Source organism: Pan troglodytes, chromosome 7, assembly GCF_028858775.2.
Source record: "Pan troglodytes isolate AG18354 chromosome 7, NHGRI_mPanTro3-v2.0_pri, whole genome shotgun sequence".
NCBI classification, from domain to species: domain Eukaryota; kingdom Metazoa; phylum Chordata; class Mammalia; order Primates; family Hominidae; genus Pan; species Pan troglodytes.
In genome coordinates, this window is record NC_072405.2 from 74,302,124 (window position 1) to 74,322,041 (window position 19,918).

At 41.2% G+C, this 19,918-nt stretch overlaps 1 protein-coding gene across 10 annotated transcripts in view; it reads left to right on the plus strand.

Annotated features, from left to right (window-relative positions):
- The window catches only part of MTFR1 (mitochondrial fission regulator 1), a 127,861-nt gene that overhangs the window by 15,127 nt on the left and 92,816 nt on the right, over positions 1–19,918 (plus strand). For all 10 annotated transcript variants that reach the window (XR_010159248.1, XR_001720218.4, XM_016959524.3 and 7 more), the window contains one exon: positions 9,332–9,477. Coding sequence is in view for 8 of the 10 variants with exons in the window: in XM_016959524.3 (XP_016815013.1) it covers positions 9,412–9,477 (66 nt within the window). In the remaining 2 variants the exon portion in view is untranslated. The remainder of the gene's footprint in view (positions 1–9,331; positions 9,478–19,918) is intronic.

The window sequence follows — 19,918 nt, forward strand, 5'->3', positions numbered from 1 at the left end:
GGAGGGAAGTAAGCCAGGGGAGTTCAGTAGTGAGTGAATCTGTTGAAGATAAGATACAGAGTTGGGGGATGTTTATAGACAAACAAGTACCAGAGAGCACTGTGAAGAAGTTTGGAGGAAGGGGTAGCAGCAGGAGTCCACCGTCTATGTCACCTCCCTTCTGTGTTTAACAAGGACCATTACCTTTCTCAAAATTTTCCTTTTTGGTGATAATACCACTCTTATTTTTCTACTACTATTTTGATCTTTTTTTGGTTAGTGTCTGTTGGATATAAAAATGCTCTAGGAATAAATTCTCGGTGCTGCAAAGTGAAACCAGCACTCAGGCAAAAGTTTTCTCAGCAAGGCAATTTACTGCTGCAGAAGGGTGCCACTTGCATCAATCAAGATCACAAAAGATCACAATCAAGATCACTGAACAAAGGAGAGGTTGTTTTTTTTTTTTCAATCCCTGACACGTAGTCTTTACCTCTGTGTCACTCCCCCATAGGCTGGGGTCAGACCACGCAATCTGAGCTGACCTGATTGGCTACTTGCAAATATTTTTCTAAATATGGAAGAGAAGGGGGACGTGAGGTACAGTGGTGAGATGTGCAGTTTCGGGGGAACAATGTTGCAGGTAACCAAGGGAACAGATGTGAGTTATTGATTAGATCTGACAGGAAGCGGGTAGGCTGTTTACAGTAACTAGGGGCAAGGAGACATGTAGAAAGAGAAAGTTGAGTTTGAGAACAAAGGACAAGGAAGTTAACAGGCTAAACCTTTGAAGATAAACTGATTCATTGTATCTTACAGTGTCTTTTATTTTTTTCTGTTTGTTCTAAAAGTATTAATATTTCCTGAGCTTTCTGTCCAGTCTTCCCTTCTTACTCTATATGATTTAACTCATTTCATCTGTTTTTTCTAGCCAGTGCTCTGTATTCTTTATCTCTAGCCGAGACTTAAGAAACATCTTTTCCTGGCAAATAAGGATGATTTTTCAAATAATAATTTAAAAAACCCATCTGTGGGCCAGGCATCGTGGCTCACGCCTGTAATCCCAGCACTTTGGGAGGCTGAGGCTGGTGGATCACCTGAGGTCGGGAATTCAAGACCAGCCTGACCAACATGGCCAAACCCTGTCTCTACTAAAAATACAAAAAATTAGCCAGGCATGGTGGTACATGCCTGTAATCCCAGCTACTTGGGAGGCTGAGGCAGGAGCATCTCTTGAACCCGGGAGGTGGAGGTTGTAGTGAGCCGAGATCATGCCATTGTACTCCAGCCTGGGCAACAGGAGTGAAACTCTGTCTCAAAAAAAAAAAAAAAAAAAAAAAAAGACAAAAAAAAAACCCATCTGTGGTGGTTAATTTTATATATCAACTAGACTGGTCTGAGGGATGCCCAGATAGCTGGTAAAACATCACTACTGCTGTGTATTTGTGAGGGTGTTTCTGGAAGAGATTAGCATTTGAGTATATAGACTGAATAAAGGCATCACAAATCCCTTGAGGGCCTGAATAGAATAAAAGACAAAGAGAGAGCAAATTTGTACTCAGCTTGAGCTTGGATATCCCTCAGGCCCTCCCTCAGGCCTTCTCATCAGACTGAGATTTAACACTATTAGCTCTGTCGGCCTCCAGCTTGCACACGGCAGACTGTGGGACTTTCTAGCCTCCATAATTGCATGAGCCAATCCCTCATAATAAATCTGTTTCTATGTATCTATATTTTGTTGGTTCTCTCTAGAGAACCCTGACTAAATACACTGTTTAAGAAAGGAGTAAAACTTGCACTGAGATGTTTAGAGCAGCTTTATTCATAGTTTATCAAAATGTGGAAGCAACCAAGGTGTTCTCCAGTAGGGGAAGGAATAAATAAACTGTGGTATCTCCGTAAAATGGAATGTTATTCCACACTAAAAAGAAATGAGCTATCAACCATGAGAATACATGGAGGAACCTTAAATGCATATTACTAGGCGAAAGAAGCCATTCTGAAAAGGCTATATACTGTGTGATTCCAACTTCATGACATTCTGGAAAAGGCAAAACTATGGAGACAATAAAAGGATCAGAGATGCCAGGGGTTGGGAAGGAGGGTAAATTAATAGGTGGAACACAGGATTTTTAGGGCAGTGAAACTATTCTGTATGATATAATAATGGTGGATACATATCATTATTCGTTTGCCTTAACCCACACAATGTACAGTAATGAAAGTGTACTGTTAGGTAAACTGTGGACTTTAGATGATGATGTGTCACTGTAGGTTCATCCATTGGAATAAATGCACCACTCTTGTGTGGGATATTGATAGTGGGAAGACTGCCCAATTAAGAAATCTGTACTTTCTACTCAATTTTGCTGTACATTTAAACAGCTCTAAAAAATAAACTCTGTTTTAGCCTGTAACCCCAGCACTTTGGGAGGCTGAGGGGGTGTATCACTTAAGGCCAGGAGTTCCTGACCAGACTGGCCAACATGGTGAAACCTTGTCTCTACTAAAAATACAAAAATTAGCTGGGTGCTGTGGTGCATGCCTGTAATACCAGCTATTTAAGAGGCATGAGAATCGCTTGAACCTGGGACGGGGGTTGCAGTGAGCCAAGATCCTGGCACTGCACTTCAGCCTGGGTGACAGAGCGAGACTCTGTCTCAAAAATAAATACATAAATACATAAATAAACTCTGTTTTTAAAAATGAGCAAAAGGCCAGGCACGGTGGCTCACACTTGTAATCCTAGCACTTTGGGAAGCCGAGGCGGGAGGATCACTTGAGGTCAGGAGTTCAAGACCAGCCTGGCCAACATGGCAAAACCCCATCTTTACTAAAAATATCAAAATTAGCCAGGCATGGTGGCATATGCCTGCAGTCCCAGCTACGTGGGAGGCTGAGGTGGGAGAATCGCTTGAACTCGAGAGGTGGAGAATGCAATGAGCTGAGATCACACCACTGTACTCCAGCCTGGGCAACAGAGCAAGAGTCCGTCTCAAAACAAACAAACAAACAAAAAAGAGCAAAAGACTTAAACAGATACTTCACAAAATAAGATCTCAAAATACCCCCAAAATGTGAAGAAAACCCTAGAATTGCTAAAATTAAAAAAGTACTAACAATACCAATTATTACTGACAAAGATGTAGAGTACCTGGAGCTTTCTTAATTACTTGTGGGAGTGTAATTGGTCCAGTTACCTTGGGAAATGTTAGGCAGTTTCTTTCCCCTTCCCCTTCCCCTTCCCCTCCCCTCCCTTCCCTTCTCTTCTTCCTTCTTTTTTTAAATTTCTTTTCTTTTCTTTTTTTTTTTTTTTGAGACGGAGCCTCACTCTGTCACCCAGGCTGGAGTGCAGTGGTGCCACCTCGGCTCACTGCAACAACCTCCGCCTCCTGGGCTCAGACGATTCTCCTGGAATAGCTGGGATTGCAGACATGCACCACCACACCTGGTTAATTTTTGTATTTTTAGTAGAGACGGGGTTTCGCCATGTTGGCCAGGCTGGTCTCGAACTCCTGACCTGAAGTGATCCTCCCACCTCAGCTTTCCAAAGTGTCAGGATTACAGGCGTGAGCCATTGCACCCGGCCATGTTAGGCAGTTTCTATTAAAACTATATATATCCTATGATCTAACAGTTTTATACCTGGGTACTCAAGCGAATGCTCAAGAGAAATGAGCATTTACGTGTACCTTGCTATCTTTGTGTAAGAATTATCTTAGCACTCTTATTTGTAATAGCTAAAAACAGACAGATGAGTACATGAATTGTGTTACAATAATATAATGAAATACTTTACAGCAATGAAAAAGAACTGTAATTTGTAAACAACATGAATGAATCTCACCGTGTTGAATTATAGAAGTCAGAAGGCACAACTAATATATGGTTGCAAATGTTAGAATAGTGGTGGTTAGACAGGCAAGGCATGGATATTGACTCAGTTCTTAAACTGTTTTCTGTCTAGATCTAGGTGGTGGTTACAAAGGTATATACATATATAAAAATTTGCTGGACACTTATGTGTATATTTTTCTGTGTAGGTTATACCTCAATTTAAATAAAAATGATAGGTTTTCCTTTGTTTTTTTGTTTTTTTTTCTCCGTCTCCCAGGCTGGAGTACAGTGGCACAACCTCAGCCCATTGCAACTTTTGCCTCCCGCGTTCAAGCTATTCTCCTGCCTCAGCCTCCCAGGTAGCTGGGATTACAGGCACACACTACCATACCCGGCTATTTTTTGTGGAGATGGGATTTTGCTATGTTGGCCAGACTAGTCTTGAACTCCTAACCTTAGGTGATCTGCCCACCTCGGCCTCCAAAAGTGCTGGGATTACAGGCATGAGCCACCGTGCCCCAGCCAAAGAAATATTTGATATTTTAGTTTTTCATGCTTTTAAAAAAAATTTTTTTTTTTTTTTTTTTTTTTTTTAGACAGAGTCTTGCTCTGTCACCAGGCCAGAGTACAGTGGCGTGATCTTGGCTCACTGCAACCTCTGCCTCCCGGGTTCAAGCCATTCTCCTGCCTCAGCCTCCCAAGTAGCTGGGACTACAGACACGTGCCACCATGCCCAGCTAATTTTTGTATTTTTAGTAGAGACGGGGTTTCACCATGTTAGCCAGTTTGGTCTCGATCTCTTGACCTCATAATCCGCCCACCTCAGCCTCCCAAAGTGCTGGGATTACAGGTATGAGCCACCATGCCTGGGCTTTAATGATAGGTTTTCAAACTCCACATAAAACCATCCTTTCTCCTTGCCTGTTTTTTTGCCAGTTATTTCCAGCTTTGACATCATTTTTGGTTCTTTGCTCTTTTTATTCACCATTGGCTCTCAGAGGATTCATTTATAAAACTGATAATAGATCCTGGTAACATTAAGATATATCTGCCTGATCAAAGATATAGTCACAGACCTTTTTTAGTAATCAATAAATATATATTCCTGCCAGTGCTTAGCACTCTACCACATAGTTTCATCTAGATACACTTCTGTCATCTTAGACTCACCTTCATTAAAGAGTTTTACTCTCCAGCATTTCCTTATATGATAGTCATAATTTCTCTCATCTCCAATCAAAACCTTGGAGTAATTTGATTTTTCTCTTCTTCCTTATTGCGCTAGCCAGCCACTTTATGTTTGTTGTTGTTGTTTTAAAAAGAGATGGGGTCTCGCTTTGTTGACTCTTAACTCCTGAGCTCAAGGGACCCTCCTCCTTTAGCTTCCTGAGTAGCTGGGACTTCAGGCATGCAACGTCACACCCAGCTTTACCAGCTACTTTACCAACTTTGGTTAATTCTTTTATTGGCATATTGAATCCATCTATTCTTTTCCATTCCTGTTAGCATTAACCTACTTTTTTAGGATTTTTTACTAAAATGGCTTTATGCATTATCTCTATTAATTCCTACAACTCTGTGAGTACTGTTCCTGTCTAGAGATAACTTGTTAATACTTACCATTTAGTAGGTGGCACAACAAGGGTACAAACTCAAGTCCAGAGCCTTCATACTTCAGTATTTTATGTCATTAGCTTTAGAATATAAACGTGTTGAAAGTTGGGTGTAATCACAATATGAAAAAATTAAAATAGAAAACACCCAGCTGGGCACAGTGCCTCAGGCCTGTAATCCCAGCACTTTGGGAGGCCAAGGTGGGTGGATCACCTGAGGTCAGGCGTTTGAGACCAGCCTGGCCAACATGGTGAAACCCCGTCTCTACTAAAAATACAATAATTAGCTGGGTGTGATGGCGCATGCCTGTAATCCCAGCTACTCAGGAGGCTGAGGCACGAGAATCACTTGAACCTGGGATGCAGAGGTTGCGGTGAGCTGAGATCGCGCCACTGCAGTCCAGCCTGGGTGATGGAGTGAGACTCTGTCTCAAAACAAAAACAAAAACAAAACGCTCAAAATTTCGAATAGGTTTTTCAAACTACTCCCTTTTTGTTTAGTTACATGGTATAGTGGATAAAAGCACAGACTTACAGAAACATCTAGTTTGAGGCCTAACTTTGCCACTTATAAACATGTGACCCTTACTCAAGTTATACTAACTATGCTTTAGTTTGCGCCTCTACAAATAGAAGATAATTTGATATCTACCTTAATAAGATGGTTTGTGATAATTGAGACTTTATATGTAATGACTTAATAAGCATAAAAATGTTCCTGATAATCCCGGGTACATAACAAATGTTCTGTGAAGTTAGCTCGTTATTAATATAATTTAGTGGTGTTTGGACATTTTGGCTAAGGGCTCTTGTTTGGAACACCAATAAATAAAGGAGACTAAAAGCATTATTTCACTAATTCAAATATATATCAAAAGTTCTTTTACACTCCCTGGCACCATAATCCCTCCCATTCACTCTGTGCCCCACTTCCCATACCCAGATACACATACTGTATATCTGATAGAATTATACTTATAAAGGTAAGTGAAAAACATATTAGAAAATTAGAACTTTCCGGCCGGACGCGGTGGCTCACACCTTAATCCCAGCACTTTGGGAGGCTGAGGTGGTGGATCGCCTGAGGTGAGGTCAGGAGATTAAAACCAGCCTGACCAACATGGTGAAACCCTGTCTCTACTAAAATACAAAATTACCCGGACATGGTGGTGCATGCCTGTACTCCCAGCCACTTGGGAAGCTGAGGCAGGAGAATTGCTTGAACCCGGGAGGCGAAGGTTGCAGTGAGCCAAGATTGCACCATTGTACTCCAGCCTGGGCGACAAGAGCGAAACTCCGTCTCAAAAAAAAAAAAGGAAAGTTAGAACTTTCCATCATGTTAAAATTTTCTATAGAGCCAAATGTGTATACTGTTTTTTTTTTTTTTTTTTTTTTTTACAGCTTTTCAAAGGATTAAAAAATAATACTTAATTTAAACTTTGGTGAATTCAGCAAACTTTCTTCTTTTTTCTTTTCTTTTTTTTGAGATGGAGTTATGCTCTTGTCACCCAGGCTGGAGTTCAGTGGCGTGATCTCAGCTCACTGCAACCTCTGCATTCCGGGTTCAAGCGATTTTCCTGCCTCAGCCTCCCAAGTAGCTGGGATTACAGGTGTATGCTACCATGCCCCCCTAATTTTTGTATTTTTAGTAGAGATGGGGTTTCACCATGTTGGCCAGGCTGGTCTTGAACTCCTGACTTCAGGCAATCTTCCTGCCTTGGCCTCCAGAGTGTTGGAATTACAGGTGTGAGCCACCACACCCGGCCAAATTCAGCAAACTTTCTAAAACAACTATTCTACCATATTGAGTCAAACTCTTCTACCTAGGTTCAAGGTTTGTCTAATAGGATTTCTGTTTCTTTTTCCCTTTTTCCCAATATAAGCTTTTAGCTCAGATTCTCATATGAACTCACACCCTATTATACTTCATCCTGTTTTCCCCCACTGCTGTTCATTTTTACCCATGATGCTCATCCTCCTTCTTTCATTAGCGCCCAGCTCTTTTCAGTTTATTTTCACCCAGCACTTGGCATATTTGTGGCACCTTTACTTTTTCTTCCTATTCTCTGTCATTATCTATAAAGCTCTTCTCACAACGTAGACCACAGACTGTTTCTGGTCATGATGAGATAAAGGGCTTACATCACTATGTAAATCAACTATGGCATACAGCATACTGTTTGGTTTAGCTGACTTTTTGAGCAAGATTTTCTTTTTTTTTTCTTTTTCTTTTTTTTTTGAGAGGGAGTCTTGCTCTGTCACCCAGGCTAGAGTGTAGTGGCATGATCTCAGCTCACTGCAACCCCCACCTCCCGGGATCAAGTGATTTTCCTGCCTCAGCCTCCTGAGTAGCTGGGATTACAGGCGTGCTCCACCACACCCAGCTAATTTTTTTTTTTTTTGTACTTTTAATAGAGATGGGATTTTACCATGTTGGCCAGGTTGGTCTCAAACTCCTGACCTCAAGTGATCCGCCCGCCTCAGCCCCCCAAAATGCTGGGATTACAGACATGAGCCACCGCACCCAGCCTTTAAGGAAGATTTTCTTTTTTTTTGTTTTTTTTTTTTTTTAAGACGGAGTCTCACTCTGTTGCCCAGGTTTGAGTGCAGTGGCGCTATTTGCATCCTCCGCCTCCTGGCTTCAAGCGATTCTCCTGCCCCAGCCTCCCAAGTAGCTGGGATTACAGGTTCCTGCTACCACGCCCAGCTAACTTTTGTATTTTTATTAGAGTTGGAGTTTCATCATGTTGGCCAGGCTGGTCTCAAACTCCTGACCTCAAGCAGTCCGCCTCCCTTGGCATCCCAAAGTGCTGGGATTACAGATGTGAACCACCACGCCCGGCCTTAAGCAAGATTTTATTGATGAGAGAGCAGTGTATTGATTTGTGTTCTGGTGCAAACTCCTTTATCTTGTTAGAGACCAACACTTCCAGTAAACTCGTCTATACCATACAAGTTAACATTGTAATTCTGTCAGATATACAGTATATTGATGGGGAGTGGGGCAGAGAATGAATGGCAGGGGTTATGGTGCTAGTGAATATTAAAAGACTTTATTCATTGGTTTTGGCCTTTCAGCATCTGAATTTCTGTTCTGTATTTCTGGAATTCATTCCTTTATGATTTTTGGTGGGAAGCTTAACCTGCTTGTTACAATAGCCAGGTACTTGCTTTGTCAGCCTCCCTTTTGCTACGACACGTGAGCTGTGGACTTGGTCTAGCAAATGCACCAGTACAGACAGCATCTTTGGAGTTGGGGACATGGAAAAGGAGGAACTGCGTGGACCCTGTCTGTGGTGGTAGTAGCAAATGCAGTGGTGTTTTCCCAGGGCCAAGTCTGCTGCAGTTTTGAACGTCCTTGGTTGTGTAGCCTATAAATTGGTTTCTCTGAAGATTATTATCCACCAGATATCTTTTCATAAATGTATTTTTTACTTAAATTAGCCATACTAGGTTTTTGTTGCTTCCAGCTAAGAACACTGACTGAAAAAAATACTGACAGAAGAAAACAAAACACCTTATACTGTTACAGTTACTTTAAGCAAGCTGATCACAAGCAAATCTTGTTTTCTCTTAAATTACACATGAAGTTTTTATTTTTTTTGAGACAGAGTCTCGCTGTCACCCAGGCTGGAGTACAATGGCGCGATCTTGGCTCACTGCAACCTCCGCTTCCTGGGTTCAAGCGATTCTCCTGCCTCGGCCTCCTGAGTAGCTGGGATTACAGGCATGCACCGCCACGCCCAGCTAATTTTGTATTTTTAGTAGAGATGGGGTTTCTCCATGTTGGTCAGGCTGCACATGAAGTTTTAAAAATGTTTTAGGCTTGCTCTGTGAGACATGTAGACAGTACAAATTCTAAATAATAATGATTTCATTTTAGTATTTGCATTTTAAATTTTCAGTGTGTTTTATGGACCATGTGCTGCTATGTATGCCTGAAGAAGTACTTGAAATGCAAATTTGGGGAGACTTTGCCATATAAATGCTTGGCTGGATTAAGCGCCTAATTAGGATGGTTTTTCAACAAGTTGGAGTAAGCATGCAATCGGTGAGTGCTCAAAATTCATTTTTTAAATCCCGACATTTAGATATTTTAAGAATTTTTTCTGAGAAAATGAAATAAATCTATATATGACCAACATCTTGAATTCAATATGTTTATGTACTGTTTAATTTGCTTTCTATTTAAATCATAGAAGTGAATCTTTTCTCAGCATCTGAAGTAAGGAAGTAACTTTCTGGGTTACATTGAAAACTTACCAGTATTCATGTGACCATTAAGAGCAATATATTTGTTATTAGTGAGGAAAAGGCTTAAATAAGCAGAAAAATCATTGCATAAAATATGCTTGGCCAACACTTGACAGCGCTCTTAATGTTGTAGAATCATTAACACTGAATGCTGTTATAATGTGTTTAAACAACACAGTTGTTTAAAAGGTAAGTTATGTCTCTTAAAAATAACAACTATTGATAAGAAGAAAAAAAGTTACTATAATGATTGTTCTATGCTAGAGATGTTAGTTTTTACCTTGACATTTTTTTATAATTATTTTCTACTGATATATAAAGTTCGTTTAGACCTATAAATTATTAGAGCAAGTATTGTGCCAAGTACATTTTGTAGAATATTTTGTTTTACATTTTGAAATTCATTTTTTTTCATGGCTATGACATAGAATTAAATTTTATTTATTGAAGATACAGGCAGGTTACATAATTTGAATGTGGGTATACTTTTTTTTTTTTTGAACAGGGAGTCTTGCTGTATTGCCCAGGCTGGAGTACAGTGGAGCAATCTCGGCTCACTGCAACCTCTGCCTCCCAGGTTCAAACAATTCTCCTGCCTCAGCTCCCCGAGTAGCTGGGATTACAGGCTCACACCACCACGGCCAGCTAATTTTTGTATTTTTTAGTAGAGATGGGGTTCCACTATGTTGGCCAGGCTGGTCTTGAACCCCTGACTGCCCACCCTGGCCTCCCAGAGTGCTGGGATTATAGACGTGGACCACTGTGCCTGGCAGAATATGCGTATACTTTTTAGTGCACTTTTACTTTTTTGTTTTTGTGCCTGAACTTTGAATCTCCCCAACTTCCAAGGTTACATCTGTTTTCTTCGGAGATTAAAAAGTAGAGAACCAAATAAAATTATCTTTGTTTATAGCTGCATAATTTTGAGATTATTAGCTTGAGGATAAGCAATAGGAAAATGACTTGTAAATTTATTGGTATTTTCATATCTTTCAGATATATGTTGCTATGTTTTAAATTTCACTTAGTGGCCAGTCGCAGTGCTCAGGCCTGTAATCCCAGCACTTTGGGAGACAGAGGCAGGAGGATGGCTGGAGCCTAGGAATTTGAGACCATCCTGGGCAATATAGTGAGACCCTATCTCTACAAAAAATTTAAAAAATTTAGCTGGGCATGGTGACATGTACCTCTAGTCCCAGCTATTCGGGAGGCTGAGGTGGGAGGATTGCTTGAGCCTGACAGGCAGAGGTTGCAGTAAGCTGAGATTGAGCCACTGTACTCCAGCCTGAGCAATAGAATAGAGCAAGACCCTATCTTTAAAAAAAAAAAAACAAAAAAACTTCACTTAGCTCAGTTTTATCATAGTGTGGATTGACATTTTAGTAATGACAGCAAAAGTTTCTTTTTCTCTTGCTTGCACAAGGAAGGGAAGTTTTTATTATTTATGATTTCCAAAAACCAAAGCTTTATAATTTCTATTTGTTGTAATTTTAGTAAGAAGTATAGTTTAATGGTAAGATTGTGGGTCCTGGATTTAAACACACTTGAATCTGAAATTTGTCTCTGTCAGTTATTGCCTTCGTCTGCAAAGCAGCTGTAAGAATTGCTACTGCTATAAGAATTGTTACCTGTGGATTAAATGACAGAGTATGTAAAGCATCTAGCACAGTGGCTTGTACAGTGTAGATACATTCAATAATAGTTTCTTAGATTTTTGCTGTTACCAGCCTCCCACCCCAAGACAGGTCAATATGAGTAGTGCTAATTGAGGCCAAAGTGCAGAATTCTGTTTCAGGCACAGATAGCACGCTTTATTTAGCTTGTTCACTTTAAGCTGGAAAGTGGGTGCCATTCATCAAAGAATGGACCAGCTAAAGGAGGATTAACTTGCTCAAAATATTGTAATTACAACTGAGAGTCCTTCCTACTAATGGTGGATTAGCAAGATCTATTTTTAACTTATTGAAGCTAGCATATAATCGTCAACTTTAATCAGTTAGCTGAAAATTCATATAAAACCAAATTTTCTTCTAACATAAAGCAATGTGATCTTTTGGGGTTAACTAATTTCCAGTATTTTTTAGCTTGTTGCCTAAGAATAAAAATACAAAGGAATCTTTCAAGATTTTATATTTGGGCACCAGAAAATAAAAGAAGCTTTCTTAGCTCTACCTTTCAGTGATTAACATGTATTTTCCCATTGATCTGATATATACAGGCATAGCTTGAAGATACTATGAATTTCATTTCAGATCACCACAATAAAGTGATAGTGAAATACAGTGAATCACTTTTTTTTTTTTATTTGAGACAGTCTCACTCTGTTGCCCAGGCTGGAGTACAGTGGCGCAGTCTTGGCTCATTGTAACCTCTGCCTTCTGGGTTCAGGTGATTCTCCTGCCTCAGCCTCCCAAGTAGCTGAGATTACAGGTGTGTGCCATCACACCAGGCTAATTTTTTAATATTTTTAGTAGAGATGGGGTTTCACCATGTTAGCATTTGATGCTTCTTCATCTTGCACTTTTATGTTATAGAGATGGCTTTTTTCCTTATGCCTCATTAACCAACTTCTGCTAGCTTCAACTTTTCTTTTGTAGCTTCCTTGCTTCTCTCAGCCTTCACAGAATTGAAGAGAATTAGAACCTTGCTCTGGATTAGGCTTTGGCTTAAGGGAATGTTGTGGCTGGTTTGATATTTATTTTCTCTATGTCAGAAATAAGGCCTTCTTGCTTTCTTATCATTCATGTGTTCACTGTAGTAGCACTTTAAATTTCCTTCAAGAACTTTTCCTTTGCATTCACAACTCGGCTAACTATTTGGGCCAGAGACCTAGTTTTCAGCCTGTCTGGACTTTGAACATGCCTTCTTCACTAAGCTTAATACTTTCTAACTTTTGATTTAAAGTGAGAGACATGCAGTGCTTCTTTTCACTTGAACACTTGGAGATCATTGTAGCGTTAAACTGGCCTAATTCCAGTGTTGTTTTGACTCAGAATAGGGAGGTCTGAGATTGCGGAATAGCTGGTGGGTGGAACAGTCAAAAAACACATAACATTTATCGATTAAGTTTGCCATCTTACATGTGCTTGGTTCATGGCACCCCAAAACAATTAAAGTAGTAACAAATAACGTCAAAGATCACTGATCATAGATCACCATAATAGATATAATAAGAATGCATAAGTCAGGGCCTGGCCTGTAGAGGGGTGGGGGGCAAGGGAAGGGGGAGCATTAGGACAATGCATGCGTTGTCCTGATGCATGTGGGGCTTAAAACCTGGATGACGGGTTGATGGGTGCAGCAAACCACCATGGCACGTGTATACCTATTTAACAAACCTGCACGTTCTGCACATGTATCCCAGAACTTAAAGTATAATTAAAAAAAAAAAATAGGCCAGGCATCGTGGCTCATGCCTGTAATCCCAGCACTTTGGGAGGCCGAGGCGGGTGGATCACAAGGTCAGGAGTTCAAGACCAGCCTGGCCAATATGGTGAAACCCCATCTCTACTAAAAATACAAAAATCAACCAGGCATGATGGTGGGTATCTGCCTGTAGTCCCAGCTACTCAGGAGGCTGAGGCAGGAGAATCGCTTGAACCCAGGAGGCGGAGTTTGCAGTGAGCCGAGATTGTGCCACTGCACTCCAGCCTGGGCAACAGAGCAAGACCCCGTCTCAAAAAAAAAAATAGTAATGCATAAGTTTGAAATATTGTGTGAATCATCAAAACATGACACAGACATGAAGTGAGCACATGCTGTTGGAGAAATGGCGTCAGTAGACTTGGCTTGACACAAGGTTGCCACAAACCTTAAATTTGTAAAAAGAACAATATCTCTGAATTGCAGGAAAGTGAAATGCATTCCCGGCTAATTTTGTATCTTTAGTAGGGATGGGGTTTCACCATGTTGGCCAGGCTGGTCTTGAACGCCTGACCTCAGGTGATCCACCCACGTTGGCCTCCCAAAGTTCTGGGATTACAGGCGTGAGCCACTGTGTCCGTCCTTTTAAATGAATTTGATACTGTGCTTGAAAGCATTCCAAGAGTGAAAACTACCTTCATCCTTTATTTTATCTTTTTTTTTTTTTTTAAAGAAAAAAAGGCTGGCACGGTGGTTCATGCCTGTAATCCCAGCACTTTGGGAGGCTAAGGTGGGAGGATCACTGGAGTTCAGGAGTTTGAAGCCAGCCTGGATAATACAGTGAGACACGATCTCTACAAAAATTACAAAAATTAGCCGGGCATGGTGGTGTATGCCTGTAGTCCCAGCTACTTGGTAGGCTGAGGTGGGAGGATCACTTGACCCTGGGAGGCAGAGATTGCAGTCAACTGAGATCATGCCACTGCACTCCAGTGTAGACTATAAGAGTGAGACCCTGCTTCCAAAAAATAAAAAATAAAAAGAAGAAATTGCAAGCTTTTAGATTAGATTTTGTTTTGTTTCATTTTTCCCATTAGAACAGCCAGTGGTGATTGGCTCATTGTCTTTGACTCTGCACACTAATATTACTGTAATAGCCATCCCTGCTTGGCTTACTATGCCAGTGCTTACTGTGGCCAGTGCTTTTACATAAATTGCCTATATTCAATAGAACAATGCACTTTACAGATGAGAAACCTGAGGTTCAGAGTGTTTAACTGCCTTGAACAAAGTTACCTAAGTAGTAGAACTATAATGTGAACCCAATTCTGATTCCAAAATCCTTTCTCTTTTCAGTGTACTTTGCTACCCTTAGAAGGGAAAGATGACTGTTAATGTTTATTAAAAGCATTATATATGGCCTGGTGCAGTGGCTCACACCTGTAATTACAGCACTTTGGGAGGCTTAGGCAGGCGGATCACCTAAGGTTAGCAGTTTGAGACCAGCCTGACCAACATAGTGAAACCCTGTCTCTACTAAAAGTATAAAAATTAATTGGGCATGGTAGCGCATGCCCGTAGTCCCCGCTACTCGGGAGGCTGAGGCAGGAGAATCCGGTTTGAACTCGGGAGGCACAGGTTGCAGTGAGCCGAGATCACGCCACTGCACTCCAGCCTGGGCGACAGAGCAAGACTCTGTCTCAAAAACAAAACAAAACAAAAAGGCCGGGCGCGGTGGCTTACGCCTGTAATCCCAGCACTTTGGGAGGCCGAGGCGGGTGGATCACGAGGTCAGGAGATCAAGACCATCCTGGCTAACACGGTGAAACCCCGTCTCTACTAAAAATAAATATAAAAAATTAGCTGGGTGAGGTGGCGGGCACCTGTAGTCCCAGCTATTCAGGAGGCTGAGGCAGGAGAATGGCGTGAACCTGGGAGGCAGAGCTTGCAGTGAGCCAAGATCACGCCACTGCACTCCAGCCTGGGCAACAGCAAGACTCCGTCTCAAAAAAACAAACAAACAAACAACAACAAAACCATTATAAATACCTTAACTCATTTAATGCTCATAGGCTCATGAAGCAGATAATATCTCCATTTTATAGGTGAGAAAACAGAAGCATAGAGGGGTGAATAATTTGGCCAGCTTTATACAGGTAGTAAATTCGTAGAGGCTAATTTTAAAGCCAGGCCTATATGCTATAATGGCCTGTTTTCTCTTTACTGTCTTTTATTTTCCCTCAACATTTGTTTGAATTTAAAACTACATGCTCACATATCTCCAAACTTTTTATGTCCCTAAGCAAAAATGTTTTTTAAATTGCAAGAAGTGAGAATAGTGTGAAGCTAATGTGATTCTGATTAATTTCAGTATTTTATATTGGAAGAAAAGTTACTATAGCAAGTATCTATAATAATTTGTATTATTGTACTCTGGTTTTCTTTTGGTGCTTTGGAGGAGGAATGTGAGTAAGGAAGAAGAGAACTGAGGGAAGTGTTAATCTTTGGTTAAGGATTTAAAAATTGTTACAGAATTTCATCTTCCCATTTTCACTCCTTCCCCCTTCCCAACACACACTTTTAGTTTTCCCTTAGCTCCCTGAGAATTAAGAATTTACATTTTGTTGGGTCCTAACTTTTTAAAGATCTGATTAACAGTGTGGATGCTCTTCCCAGAAAAGTAACACATACACAATTTTGTGTGTAATTTTAGGGATACATGAACCTCTGCATTAATGCATTAATATCACATAGCTTGTCTTGAAAAATATATTTTATTTATTTTTGTTTGTTCTTTGAGACGAAATCTTGTTGTGTCCCAGGCTGGAGTGCAGTGGTGCATTCTTGGCTCACTGTAGCCTCTGCCTCCTGGGTTCAAGTGATTCTCCTGCCTCAGCCTCCTGAGTAGCTGGGATTACAGGTGCCTGCCATCACCCCTGGCTAATTTTTGTATTTTTAGTAAAGACAGGGTTTCACCATGTTGGCCAGGCTGGTCTCGAACTCCTGACCTCAAGTGATCCACCCTCTTCAGCCTCCCAAAGTGCTGGGATTACAGGTGTGAGCCACCACACCCAGCCAGAAAAACATATTTTTCTTAGAGTTAAATTTATAGTTTTTCCTGCTAAAAGTTGCCCTCAAATAATAATGTATGTAAAACTAGTCTATAATAAATGAATTACCACATACAGCTTGAGTGCAGTCATCATGGATGAGACAGATGACAGCTTCAGATTCCAGCCTCACACGTCAACACTTTCTACAATAGCATTTCACAATGTTAAAAAAGAACAAACTACTTTCCTGTTGTCATCCTCCTCCTTGCTGTCATCACTTTCAAACACTGTTGCTAAATGTTATGGACTGTCATTACTAGACACAGACATGCATGTGCGCGCGCACACACACACAGATTCACTGTTAGATTATTTAAAAAAGCAGTTTTCATAGATAAAGCATGGTTTTTCTGTTTAGCTATTTCTCTCTTTTTTTTTTTTTTTTTTTTGAGACAGAGTCTCGCTCTGTCACCCAGGCTGGAGTGCAGTGGCGCGATCTTGCTCACTGCAACCTCCACCTCCCGGTTCAAGTAATTCTGCCTCAAGCCTCCTGAGTAGCTGGGACTACAGGCGTGTGCCACCATGCCTGGCTAAGTTTTTATATTTTAGTAGAGACAGGGTTTCGCCACATTGGCCAGGCTGGTCTCGAACTCCTGACCTCAGATGATCCACCCGCCTCGGCCTTCCAAAGTGCTGGGATTACAGGCATGAACCACTGCGCCTGGCCCTGTTTAGCTGTTTCTTTTTTTTTTTTTTTTGAGACGGAGTCTTGCTCTGTCCCAGGCAGGAGTGCAGTGGCACGATGTCAGCTCACGGCAACCTCTGCCTCCCAGGTTTAAGCTATTCTCCTGCCTTAGCCTCCTGAGTAGCTGGGATTACAGGCGTGCACCACCACACCTGGCTAATTTTGTATTTTTAGTAGAGACAGGGTTTCACCATGTTACCCAGGCTGGTCTTGAACTCCTGAGCTCGTGACCCGCCCACCTCGGTCTCCCAAAATGCTGGGATTACAGGCATGAGCCACCACGCCCAGCCAGCTATTTCTTAATGGCATTGGATTGTCTTATTTTCTAAATGAAATTGGATTATCTTGCCAGGCTTGGTGGCTCACGCCTGTAATCCCAGCACTTTGGGAGGCTGAGGTGGGTGGATCATGAGGTCAAGAGATCGAGACCATCCTGGCCAACATGGTGAAACCCCGTCTCTACTAAAAATACAAAAATTAGCCGGGTGTGGTGGCACGTGCCTGTAGTCCCAACTACTGGAGAGGCTGAGGCAGGAGAATTGCTTGAACCCGGGAGGCAGAGGTTGCAGCGAGCTGAGATCATGCCACTGCACTCCAGCCTGGCAACAGAGGGAGACTCTGTCTCAAAAAAAAAAAAAAAAGAAATTGGATTATTTTATGACCATTTTCTTCTCCCTGCCTTCTCTCTTTGATCTAAAGAAATATTAATGACAGTTTGTCTTTAGAGGAAGTCTTTCCTTCTCTAAACTAGCATACTGACAAGACATAGTTCAGCCACAAGTTACGGTAGGAGATGCACTTGGGTCATACAGCCTCCCAATGCACAGATGGTGACTTTTCAGTACCATCTGTTCACTGTTTCTGCACAGCCATTTACAATTTCTCCCCCTCTATGAGGGCTGAATAGAAAAAAATAGAAAAGTAGTCAGACCTAGTTTTAGAGTTCCTGGAAATTAGCTATTCTTTCCCCTCACTTTTTCCTACCATCCAATAAAGGTTATGGCTCTTCATTCTAAATATTTCAGTCATTAGTTTACACAGACCCTTATTTGATATTTATTGGTGCTAAGTACTATGTAATTCACAAGTAACAGAAGAACACATTATGTTAGTCTACTGTGTATGCTTGAAAAAATAATCACATAAAGCAATCTGTTCTTTTCCTTCCTTTAACTTTGTAGAAGATACCTAAATAATCTACTTATTCCTTATAATTAAAAGCTGAATCTGCTGGGCGTTGTGGCTCATGCCTGTAATCCCAGCACTTTGGGAGGCCGAGACGATTAGATCACCTGAGGTCAGGAGTTCGAAACCAGCCTGGCCAACATCGTGAAACCCTGTCTCTACTAAAAATACAAAAATTAGCTGGGCATGGTGGCACCTGCCTATAATTCTAGCTAGATAGAATTGCTCTAACCCAGGAGGTGGAAGTTTCAGTGAGCCGAGATCGCACCACTGCACTCCAGCCTGGGTGACAGAGCGAGACTCCATCTAAAAAAATTTAAAAAAAAAAGCTGAATCATTGGCCACTTCTGTTGTTGAAGGCACCTAGTATTTTCCTGATATTAAACAGATGGAAACATAATAGTTGACATTTCACCCTGCAACATGCATAGTGAAGAATGCTAAAAGCTGGCAGAAACATAGTTCCTGACCTTGGCAAATCCTTTCTAAATTTTTCTTTGTGAGCTTTTTGTCCTCTTCATCTCCAGACAAGACCTTTGCTTGCTGGAGGGGAGAAAGATTCACTTTAGACTGTCTAATTGTCACATTGTGATGCACAAATAGCATTCCACTTGTACTACATCGGAGAATTTTGACTTGTGACTAAATAGAAGACTCAAGAAGAGAAATGACTGAATGGTATACTTACTTTTGCCCTATGGATTTATTTGTAAAAGAACAGGATCTATTAAAATGTATAAGGTAGGGCCATGTGCGGTGGTGCACGCCTGTAATCCTAGGAGTTTGGGAGGCTAAGACAGGTGGATCACTTGAGGTCAAGAGTTCGGGACCAGCCTGGCCAACATGGTGAAACCCCGTCTCTACTAAAAATACAAAAAAATTAGCCAGGCGTGGTGGCATTCACTTGTAATCCCAGCTACAGTAATCTCAGCTACTCAAGAGGCTGAAGCAGGAGAATCACTTGAACCTGGAGGGGGCAGAGGTTGCAGGGAGCCGAGATTGCTCCACTTCACTCCAGCCTGGGCGAAAGAGTGAAACTCCATCTCAAAAATAAATAAATAATAGTAATAATAATAAGGTAAAAAGTTTGCTTAAATACTGTCTTAGAATTATTTGCCCATGTTTGTTCTTTTTTTGGTGGGTAGTCTGATGTTGACATTGTAGAACTGCGAGGCTTCCCATTTTTCTCTAGTCAGATGTTTTCCTTTCCCTTAGTCCTCACATGTTATTAAGACTACTTGTGTCATAATCCTGTATGATTATTGATGTGAATGATGTTTTCTTCTAAGCTTCAGAGTAACTTTGCTTCTTAACATTCTTTGTATACTATTCATATTTTAATATTTTTATCTTCCTTTCTACTTACCAGTTTTCTAATCTTTGCCATCCTTTTTATTTACATTTCCGAAGCAAGAGCTATCATTTTTGTTGGTTATTGGAGTCAGTATAGGTTATAAGTACTTTTTGGAACTCTTCTAGGTAAGATTCAGTGAAACTTTGGAAAATATGTGATAAAAATTATATGAAAGCTATGGCAGGTGCCAGGGGTATTATATATCCTTCTATGATTTCCACTTTGTTGGTTTTTTTCTCAGGGGGTGGGGGGCGGCGGGACATGGTCTCACTCTGTTGCTTAGGCTGGAGTGCAGTGGTGCAATCCTAACTCACTGCAGCCTGGAACTCCTGGGCTCAAGGGACCTTCCTGCTTTAGACTCTCCTGTAGCTAGGATGACAGCATGCATCACCACCCCTGGCTAATTTTCCAATTTTTTGTAGAGATGGCGGTCTCACAAAAAGACCCCAGGCTGGTCTCAAACTTCTGGCCTCAAATGATCCTCCTATCTCAGCTTCCCAAAGCACTGAGATTACAGATGTTAGCTACTGTGCCCAGC